Genomic DNA, 11,476 nt, shown 5'->3' with positions numbered 1-11,476 from the left:
AGTGTAGAAATCCTCACAGCTTTATAAAGAGAAATCTAATGTCATAAACTTCCTAGTTTATGTAACAAGCAGAGCTTTTTGGGACACTTAGGTCCAAGTTCAACCCCAAAGATGATCTTGGACTACATTCTTTTGTTGGATTGTCTTTATAATACTATTACAATGCTTAAATTTTGTCTTAAGGCTGATTTGAACCCCATCATGTAGGATTTATTTGGTGAAATACAGAGGCAATTTCATTTCTGAAACAGTGTTTCATGCATTGGGCATAGTAGAGATTCAGCAAAAGTAGATTTTCTTCATCCTAAGCTTTTGACCTCAAGATGGTATTTTACAATATTAATATACTCTATTAACATAATAGCACTATATTGAAATTGGCCTTCTTTGTGGTATATAAGAAGCTAAAATATCAGACTTTGGAGATACCTAATTTTGATGTAATGGTAGCACTCATGGCATTATCTTTATTGGTGGAGAATATCTTCTTTCACAGAGGAGATCCTAATATGATGATTCATATTTTTAAAAAAGAATTATATTTTCTGATGCCCTGAGTCATGTCCTATTTAAGAGATCCACTTTTGGGCTTCTAATGAAGCACTGATGAATTTGAAATAAAAGAATAAAGATAACTGGTACCAGGACTTTATTAGGCATTTCACTGGATACAAAGAAACTTTTTTTACGTTAAGAACACAATCTTATCAAAAAAATTCACATTTGCTAAACAGAACTGTAGGCATGTATTTTATTTACACCACATTTATTAAAGTATCAATGACCAGATCCTAAAAAGAGAAGGCACAGGTCTGTCTCCCTCTGGTGAATTTCCGGTGTCTTAATGAAGGAAATGTCACCAGCTCTGCAAATTCCCATCCTTTAGAAATGAAGCAAATCAACACAAATGTGTGCAATCAGGGACCATGAGATGGAAGTGTTACATTAAGGGATGTGGATTTTCTTATCACTTATAGGAATTTCGAGAGAGGAGGTAGGCACCAAAAGTGTTCCATAACTCAGTCCACATTCAGACTACGTCAAGGATTCACTGTTGAAAACGACAGTATTTGAAAACTCTATTTAGGAATTCTGACACGGTTCTGCTCTCCAAAAACTGTTCTAGAAACTGGTCTCAGATCTCACTGTTACTCTGGGGTGTCCTGGGTTTCCAATTCCTCAGAAAAAGTGCTGGTTTTTATAATTTGCTTTGGCAAGTCTGTCTGTCAGGTGCTAGCTTCATTGTCAGGGTCCATATGCTGTCCCCTGTCTGCTGCCCAACTGCCACCCAACCCCTTGAGGAGGTACTGACAGGGCTGTGTCGACACCTCAGACTCTTCTCTCTTCTGGTGGTCAAGAAAGTTCCTTTTTATGTAAATTTTCTGCAATTCCATAGATGGCCAGTTCTAATTGGATAAAAATAATTTGTGGTAAGGTGTTAATGAGGGGAGTAATGGATTCTTTTGTTACTTCTCTGAAAGAAAAAGAAATTGAATTTTAAAGGAGGTCCTGGTACTGAGTTCGAAGGTGCTTCCACTTTCTAGGGGCGTTTTTAACATGTAGGTGTGTTTTTGGTCGTCTCAATTCCTAGGAAATGTTATTTAAGGGATTAACGGGCGAGACTCTTGACTTCGCAACAGGCCGGTGAAGGGAAATTTTGAAGGTGGTGGTGTTAATCTTATAGAGGTACTTGCTTGACTGTTCCATCTACACTTCAGTTGGCCCTTCATAAAGCATCTGTGGGACTTAGCGTGGACCAACATTTTCCTTCAAGAAGGGTATTAGGACTATAGATTTCTATGAGGTATCTTAACATAGATTATGGAAAGAGGTAAGATCTCACCCCTTATAGGTAGCCCAGCTGAAAAGAGAGAGGCAGGATGGGTAGGGTTGACAGATTAGAAAAAAATACAGGACACACCCAGTTAAATTCGAATTTCAGATAAACAGTAAATAATTTTTTGGTATAAGTCTGTCTCATGAAATATTTGGGAAGTACTTATACTAAAAGATATTCATTGATTACCTGAAATTCCAATTTCATGGAGCATCCTGTGTTTCACCTGGCAACCTTAAGTATAGAAAAAAAATAATTGAGGATAGAGAAAGAGGGGAAATAAGAAGATTGATTAATATTCCATAACCAGATGCCAGGCCCAAGGAAGATTCCAGAGTTTTGCTTCGAGCATGACAACCTGTGCACACTCTCAAATTAGTCATGAGTTTTCTATAGCTGGATTCCATGGAAGCAGATAACAAAAGTTTGAAAGAGTGTTGCACGCTTAGTTTTTGAGAAGGGAACCAGATTGGGACCACCTAATCTTGATGGGTCTTTAGTGACTCTTACAGAGCCAAGGCAGTTCATGTTGCTTGAGAAGATGCAACTTTCAAAGAGTAATGGTTTGGAGAAACAATCTTTCATGGAAAACTTATCCTTACAAGCAAAATAGGTTCCATGTTTGGAAGAACAGCTTTAGAAATACGCTGCTTCTGTTGCTGATGGAAATGAATGTGAATTTAGTCTCTGGATGATAATGAAGTTAATGAATTAACTGACATTTGGAACTTTTGAGAAGCATCAGATGCTCCACAGCTGGACTATTTGTTCATAGGAACTCAGATAAATCCTTAAGCACATTCCTCATATGACTTTTTTAAAGCTCATCATTAACGAAAACATAATTTCTCTTTAAATTTTAATCCCAAATTGCAGCAACAACAAAAAATGGCAATGAATTAAGGCTGGTCATAATGTGCCCTTTTTCTTTAGGATAAGTTTGATTTTTGATAGCATACAGTATGCTAACCGACACACACGCCACACGGAAGCACATAGTTTTGACTCATACAAGTACACATGCAGAACTGATGCCTGCAAAATAGTGTCATGAATGAGATAAAAATGACACAATTTTCAACAGATTCAATCAACACGTTTTACAAATTCTACCGAATATTTTATCGTTGTCATAGGGAAAACAAACAATTTAGAGCATCATTTAAAACTGAATGTAACACAGGAGCCACCAATAAGTTATGGCGAATATAGCATTTACACCATTGTGTCACAGAAATCTAGTTGAAAAGACTAAAGTGCTGTAAAATAAAACACTTTTAAAACCTTGTATAGCATATCCTGAGGGACACTGTGCATTATTTTCTGCTAGCAATTCAAAATGCGAGCACTCTACCTATGGAGCTCTCATTTGGATGAGCAACCAAAGGTTAGAAAATTGTGTCATCGAAACTGTAAAACTGTAGAACTGAAAAACTCAGGAAACATTTCCTGAGACTTTCAATTTCCAGTCTGGAATCCTAACAGGGGAGAACCTGAACAGGGAAACTTGGCTAAAATATGTCAGAACCTCAATGAAATAAAAACAACTTTAAGTGAAGATGCGTATTTGCTTGTAATTTATGTTCAAATCCATCTTCAATTCTCCAGCTTGAAGTGTAATTGACAATGTAGTTAGACCATTACTGCTAGGTGTTTCTTACTTATGATGGTTTCATTTTTCATTGGTTTTCTGGGGGGTTTTCTTCTCTTAAATATTTAAATATTTGAATTACGTTTATGTGTACTAATGTAGGAGATATTGATTGTAAGAGTTAAAATGACAATAGAATCAGATTGATTGCTTAGAGTGCAGTTTCAACTTGAATAATGTGTATGTGTGTGAGATGTGCATGCTGCGTGTGTGTGTATATGTGTGTGTGTTTGCATGTGTGTACATACGCAGGCACATGCATGCAAACACTTCATGCTCTAATACATTCATAGTAGGTGGCCCTCCATGAAAAGTGACTTATCCCAGTATGGCTGAAAGTGAATGTTGAGGTCATCATATAGAATATCCTAAGGCTTTTAAAAGATGCCTCCTCATTCTCTGCATTCACATGATTGTGTTGTAATAAGGGAGACATAAATGATAATGGCAGGAGTCTTCACCATATTAGTCCTTCAAAATTGCAGACAGGAAAGGAAACCAAGAAATGATACTCTTTGCATATTTTCCCTCCTTCAACCCACTTCTTTGATTTCCTGCTGTAGATTGGGTAAAAGTTAGATTTTGTTTCTGTTTTTTGCCTTACAAGACTTGTTGTGTAAAGTCTTGAGAAACAAGCAAAAGAAAAAGTGCACCAAGATGTGTCTCCTACCATCTTGGGGCCTATGTGTAGCCCTTGTGCTCCTGGCTTTCTGGAAAGACAATGCCCAGCTAAGACAAAGGAGCATAGGCTCAGGGTAAGCTCTGATTGCATATCACAGTCCTCACCCCCATCGCTTTATGTAAAGTCCACAGCCTGCTCCCTAAGTGTGCTTCAGGGCAGGGCCAATGGACAGGAGACAGCCGATGGCACCTTCTCTTCATTCGTCTTTCAAAGGAATCCCTCTTAGTGAACTCTCCCTCCAGCTGGAGGACCCATGGTTCACTTCCGCCTGATCCCTCCTCTAGAAATTAAGGCAAATCCATTTACTCTCAGTGCCTGCTACATAGGTACTGCATGTCCACATGAAAACCACAACATTGGCTCAAAAGTATCTTCTGTCAGCAAGGTTTCTATGTGCATATAATTAACAGCAATTAAAAGCTTTCTCCAGTTAAGAAACTGCACAATTAGTCTAATGCTTCAGCGTGTTTGTTTTTTCCAGCACCCAAATGACAAGGCTAATTCTAAGCAAATATTATAAGAAAGCATCTAAGTTCAAGAAAATACAACATAGTTACCTCTATATTTAATTCACTTTTCATTAATATGTTCAACGATCTGTTGTCTGTCATATTTATAAGTTAAATCCTTGTATCACTGCAAGTGTGCTTGGCTAAAGATCCTCCTGAAGGATGAATAATGAATAGTCAGAGAGATAATCTGCCCAAAAAGCAAATTTACAGGACATAAATTTCAATAATCCATAGTCTTTTAAAAAGGATTCATATTCAATGGCACATAAAGAGCACAGGAAAGAGATAGAAAGACAAGAAAATTGCAAGAGGAGAGAAAGCAGAAAGAAACCTATACTTGTAAATAATTAATTCCAAAGCTACAGTATTTTTACAAAAATATTTTGGTCAGCTACTCTACTTTCAAAGGTCTTATAACTCTTTTTTATACATTGTTAAGAGTTTCAGTCTTAAAATTAAATTGTTTAATATTATCAATGTTTTTACTTGAAAAGAAGAATTGTGACTGTGTTTGTCCAGGTCTGTATGTGGTTGTGTGTATTTGTGTCTGTCTGCCTGCAGGAGTGGGCATACATTGGTATATTGTGTGTGGCGAGACATCTACACACAACTGGAATGTAGAACATATCTTTTGCATGTGTGTGCAAGATACTTGATCTACCAAGCATACCTATACAAGTTCCATAAACATTCTCTTCAGTATAAACAATTTCTATCCTCTCCCTGCAGTTGCTAATAAACACTATTTTCTGATAATGAGTATTATAATCCTGTAATCAACTCTGATTATTTATAATCTTGACATACATAATCTTGGAATCAACTCCGTTACCGAGGTCTAAGAAATCAAATCACATGTCTTACATTTAAATTAATTAAAAGCTGAGGCCATGCTTTTATTTCTCTATGGCCCCACTTTACACGGACTGTATTTTCTCAGGAAACTATTAAGGTGTGATTATTTCTAAACATGAAGATAAAATAATTCATAATTGTAGGAATTTCAGCAAATTTTGTAGATTTTTTTAAGTGCCTCAGAATATTCCTGTGAGGCATGTAGATAAGGGTTATTGTGCTCTTTTAAGATTATTTCAGAGTTGTTTAATATCACAAAGGTGACAAGGAGGAAGCAATGCTCAAAGTTGTGTTATCATTTTTCTTCCCTGTAGACCTGGGCTGTCAAATCTTGGCCAAAAAACTTCCTGTGACACTTTTGCCCTGCCTAAATCTCGACCCTAGTGTAGGATGGAACCCAGAAGTGATGAGTCAGTGCTGATTTTCAGTAAATCTGCCCAAATCACATGTATTTAAGAATCTCCTAAAGATTCACGGATCCTTGAGATTTTATGGACATAATTTCAAAAAGATTGCTCTAACTCTTTCTGCCACCCTTCCTCCTTCCTCAACTTCAAGTAAAAAACTAGAATCAAAGCTTCTTGAAATATGTTCCTCAAAATCTGAGATTTTGAATTACATATTAGGAAATTCCACTTTGGTAGGAAAGCTTGCACAATCTTTCATTGCTTTCTCTTCTGCTTTTCTTTTAATCAGGAAAATTGTTAGGAGAGCTTTTCTAAGAGTTCTTTTCAGATTTTTCTGATTTTAACACATGTGATAATTACTCATTTACTGAGCATTTTCAGGGTAACATTATTTCAGAGATTCCTGAATTAAAATGGCATCTATCCCCCCCGCCCCCGCCATTTTTCACTATGGAGTTGGCACTAATAGTTCTTCAAAAGAAATTTTTACTCTATATTTATAGCTGCCTTAAATAGAAATACCACGAAATACTATTATTTTCATATAACACAAAAATCACTGATTATAGCCTCCAATATTACTGATGCAGGGAAACTGATTTGATGCGTATTTTCTATGACCAAAAGTTAGCAATGATTACCCAATTGCGGATGACTACAGACTATTATACCAAGTCCCACAAAACAGATAAATTTCAGTACAACAATGAAATACATGTTATGTTGGGCATTCAATTGTTTTGAGTCCCATACAGCATCTGATTAAAAAGAGCGAGCGAGAGAGGGAACGGAAAGTTCAGGTTAGAGGGTAAAGACAGTAGAGGAGTCCTAGGTTGAAATCAGAAACGCAATCAACAAAACACTCATCAGTTATATGTTACAAAGACTAATTTTGGAAAACAAAATTCACCAGTCTTTTTTTATACCTAACACTAGAAGTAGAGTTTACTCATCAAATGGGAAATGAAGTATTTATACTAATGCAGACTATGATAACAATCACTGAAGAAATGGTTTCCCCTTTTTCCCACCCACTACAAGCCCTAATACCCTCAGAGACTCAGTGGAATAGGAAAATCAGAGTGTTTATAGATAATATGCCTAATACGATGAGTCTTCTTTGTCTTATTCATGAACACTCCAAATGGTGCTATCAAGTGTTGGCTTCTCCTTCATCAAAGACATAGTTGAGCTTTATGACGGTGCTGATGAAATCACCAAGTTCTACAAAATCAGCAGTGACAATATTGATGCCACTCTCTCCTGGCTTCTGTGTGCGGACCCACTGCATCATGGCAGGAAGAGCCCTGAGAAAGGAAAGAAAAAGAGAAGTCACAGAAGGTAAGATATTATTTTTCAAGCTCAGGCTTCCCATTAGTTTTCCACCTTACTAAAATAAATGTCCCAATTATAGGTACAGAATGGAGAAAAAAACGCTAAACGGACAATGGTAAATTCTTAACCTCTGAAGAGATGTTGCAGGAGAAATATTCACTATATTGGTCTATAACGGACTCTGCAGCTTTGGAGATCTCAGATGCTATGAGAGTTCATAGTGAAGCTTCTCCACTAAGAAAACAACATCCTTGCACTTATATTCTGGTTTAGCACGATACAATTGCAAAACTTGCAAAGCTATGGGGCGGTAAGATCATAGATGAATACAGGCACTTAGCCAACATTTATTATGAACCCACTATTTTCAGGAAATGTACTAGATATTGTAAATAGACATAACAGCAAAAATCCCTGTATTCAAAGAGTTCACCATTTGGTGGCGGGCAGGTGGACAAGAAGAAAATTTTAATATAGTACAACCATGGCTCATCCCTTTAAACACGTTTACTTAGCACCTTTTATATCCCAGTCACCATTAAATGCACTTGGAAAACTTGAGAGAGCAAAACAGATAAAAATATCCACCCTTGTGGAGCTTACACTCAAGGAAGGAGAGACAGACATTAAATAATAATCATAAGTAAATGATATCATTTGAAAAGAGGGAATAAGTGCTATAAAAATGGAGCAAAATAAGGAGGATAAGGAGGGTACGGGTGGAGAGGAGTGGTGCAAATTGCAACTTATAGGGTGGTTTCATTGATAAGGGTACATTTGTGCAAAGGTTTGAGGGAGACAAGGAAGTGAGTCATGTGGATATCTGGGGAAAGCATTTCAGCTACTGCCAGGACCCTAAAGGGGTAGCATGCCTAAGCTTGGAAAAAGAAAGGGGAGGGTAGTAAGAGATGAAGTGAGAGGGATAATGAGGAAAGAGGGGAAGATCCTATAGAGCATTATAAGGGCTTTGAGCTTTAGTCCGAGTGAAATGGGGAGTATTTGGAAGATCTTGAGAAGAAGTGTGGTGTGATCCAACTTTCATTACAACAGATGATTCATTACCATGAGAGCACAGAGGAGAGTCACTTAGCCTAGCCTGTGAAGTCAAGAAAAAGTTATCAGAAGAATGCTCCCTGAATGTTGAGGGATTAGGAAGGTTTAGCTGAGTAAAGGTGGGACTGGAGGATGGAGGATGTGTAATGCATTTTCAGGCAGAGGAAATAGCATTTCTTCATTCATTGACAGAAGTATGGTGTGTGTTTGTGAGTAGGGGATGCAAACAGACAGATACAGGTGACGTTAATAATGATGCAGTATCCTGTGACAGCACATTGGAGTGAAATCAACTATGACTCAAGAGGGCAGGAAAGGAGGTTTCCACGAGAAAGAGATAAACAAACTGAGGCCTGAGAGATGATATTGTAATAACAAAGAAAGTGTGAGGGAACACATGTGGACATTCAATTCCTGGATGAAATGGAGAAGGAAGGAAAAGAGAGACAGAAGGGGAGAGAGGAAAGAGAATGATGCAGTTAAGAATCTCAAAGAAGTTATATCAAAAAATTTAAGGAAATCTTAAAAATGTTGGAGAGATAAGAAGGAAACAGGTGATAGAAGGCCTTCAGAAATGTAGAACAACTGAGAGCTGTTGACAAGGAAAGAATATAATTGGATCTGTGATTTGGAGAGATTAATTTGCCTTCAGGGCAGACAAGTGAATGGGAGAGAGCTAGACTCGAGGCAGGAATAGTAACTGGGGAGCTGTGGAAATAATCCAGGCCAGAGATGGTGGTAGCTTACATGGCAGTAGCAGCAACAGATGTATTTAAGGAAGTGAGTTGATAAAATGTCATCTGATTAGTATGGGATTGGGACAATGCCCCGTACTTCATAGGGTTTCCATGGCCAATATTTTTGGAAGTGGGTGGTCAGGTCCTTCTTCCTAGTTTATCTTAGTCTGGAAGCTCTGACGAAACCTGTCCACCATGGGTGACCCTGCTGGTATTTAAAATACCAGTGACATAGCTTTCAACAACACAGCAACATGTAGCCACCACAGTATGACAACTGGCAGTTGGGTGGTGTGGTTCCCTGACCCGGAAGTGAACCAAGGCTGCAGCAGTAAGAACACCCAATCTTAACCACTAGACCACCAGGGCTGGCTTGGTAGTTAAGTACAAGTCTGACATTCAAGACACAGAGCTGGTCAAGAGCCATCACAGAGAGAAAATAGTAAGAGCTACGAGGGAAGATAAGATTACCTGGGGAGATTTGGTAGAGGAGGAGAGAGGAGAAGATTTAAAGATCAGCAGCATTTAACGGATAGGCAGAAAAGTTGATTCAATAAAAGAGAAAGAGAAGTAGGCATAGAAGTAGGAGGAAAATAGGGAGCATATAGCATCATAAAAATCAAGGAAAAAAGGGAGCCATGCTCTTTTGTGTCCATGAGGTTAAAGCACGGAATGTAGTACCTGTTCATGTCTCCAGATCTCAGAAAGTACAGTCTAAGCAAACCCAATCCATCCAGGAAAAACTGGGTCAACTGCCTTGGATGACATTAATCCTGTAGGTAATCCCTTAAAAATTCTGATGCATGCCTTTCAGCATATCCATTTTTCTGTTAGACATAGATAGAAGAGGATCCAATTGCTTCCAAAAGAGCGTAACATGGATCTAAAAGACCCAACGCCTTCTGAAAATAGACTGGCAGGTGGAGAAATTTGGCCCTCACAGCAACAGTTTCAGAAGAGAATTTTATCTTAAAATGAAAAATCTGGATCCTTAGAGCACAGACACAAGTGTGCTCAAGTTCATTAGAAAGACAGACGGGGCTGCAATGTGTGTGCAGCCACTCAGGTTTGAATTCCATTACTTTCTCTTCCGTACTTGCTAGAGCAGATGATATATCTCTGTTGTGAAGGCAGCATCACCTTGGCCTTCTAGAAAAGGCGGACACACTTTGGAAAGGGAATTACAACTAGTGCATTTCCTGGGAAGGATGGCTGTTCAACAGATATCTTCACCTTGAGAGGTGAGAGATTGGGTGCGTGAGAGGGATACTGATTCTGTATGAACCTGCTTCACTAGAAGCCAGGGGTACTAGGTCATGTGAGGATCCTGTGCAACCAAATTCCCATCTTAGAACCACGCGCATCACAGAAACAGCTCCTCAGCTGCCCTCTACGACTCTAAGATCAAAATTCCTGGGCCTGAATTTAGAACAATTAATTGTTATCCCCTTGGAAAGATGTTATCAAAACACAAGAGTGGTCTTCCTCTGTTTCTCTATAAAATCAATTGTTTTGAGGATTGATGAGACATTCTTTGGAATAACGTAATCTTCAGATGAAATAGGAGTGTTACATTTAAAATACCATTTCTCTGAGTCACGGGAACACTTTTATTTTTCTGTTCAGATATACATTCCTAAAGTCAATATGACAAAACAAGCAATAACGCCAAGTCAAATCTCAAATCATCCAACAGTCTTAAATAGAATTAGGTTAAACAAAAAGATTCAGTATATTGGATTAAAACTAGCAAATGCTACTGAAGTTAAAATAATTATTTACAGCAGCACTAGCATCCTTATTTCACTACCGCTTCCCTATGAAGCCTTTTAAAATATTTTTTTCCTACTCGCCCTTCTCCTCTATGGAATTTTAATACTACAGATCAGCTGTGTATCTGCTTATGTACTGTTTGTATATCTGTGCTGTATACATAAAAAGAGCCAATTTTTTATTTGCCCTCTCAAGAACCAATTTTTGCCCCCTTGGGGGCAACATGGACCTAAGAATGCATGATTTGCAGCTAATTGACAAGTTCCGATTATACTTAGTATTGGACGGATAATTACAGCTAATTGAAAAGCCTACTCTGGTGGTAATAATTGGCTCAACATAACAGTTTTCTTGGTATAAGATAAAGTGGTTAAAATCTGATTTTTCTGAAATCACCCATTCATTCATTCAACAAAGATGCATTGTGCACCTGTGGAGGACAGTGTTCTGGTTGTAGCTCCCCAGAGCCCTCCTGGGGTTCAGACCTTCCTCAGCAACTTGGAGATGTTGCCACAGTCTTGCCCCTACACTCCCTTTTGTGCCTTTTCTACACTACAGTCAGACAATCTTTCTCCCATCCGAGCGCATTATTCCACTGCATGAGCAATCGCACAGTCTTCTTTCACCTGCGAAA

General features: G+C 38.2%; 1 protein-coding gene across 1 annotated transcript in view; it reads right to left on the bottom strand.

Moving 5' to 3' along the window:
• Positions 1 to 615: 615 nt before the first annotated feature.
• Positions 616 to 11,476, bottom strand: part of PLCXD3 (phosphatidylinositol specific phospholipase C X domain containing 3) — a 161,430-nt gene continuing 150,569 nt past the window's right edge. The window contains exon 3 of the mRNA XM_014867421.3: positions 616 to 7,251. Coding sequence (XP_014722907.1) covers positions 7,098 to 7,251 — 154 coding nt within the window. The 3' untranslated portion in view covers positions 616 to 7,097. The remainder of the gene's footprint in view (positions 7,252 to 11,476) is intronic.

This window comes from Equus asinus, chromosome 10 (genome assembly GCF_041296235.1).
Source record: "Equus asinus isolate D_3611 breed Donkey chromosome 10, EquAss-T2T_v2, whole genome shotgun sequence".
NCBI lineage: Eukaryota > Metazoa > Chordata > Mammalia > Perissodactyla > Equidae > Equus > Equus asinus.
Note: the sequence above shows the minus strand (reverse complement) of the source record. Positions and strands in the feature narration are given on the sequence as shown.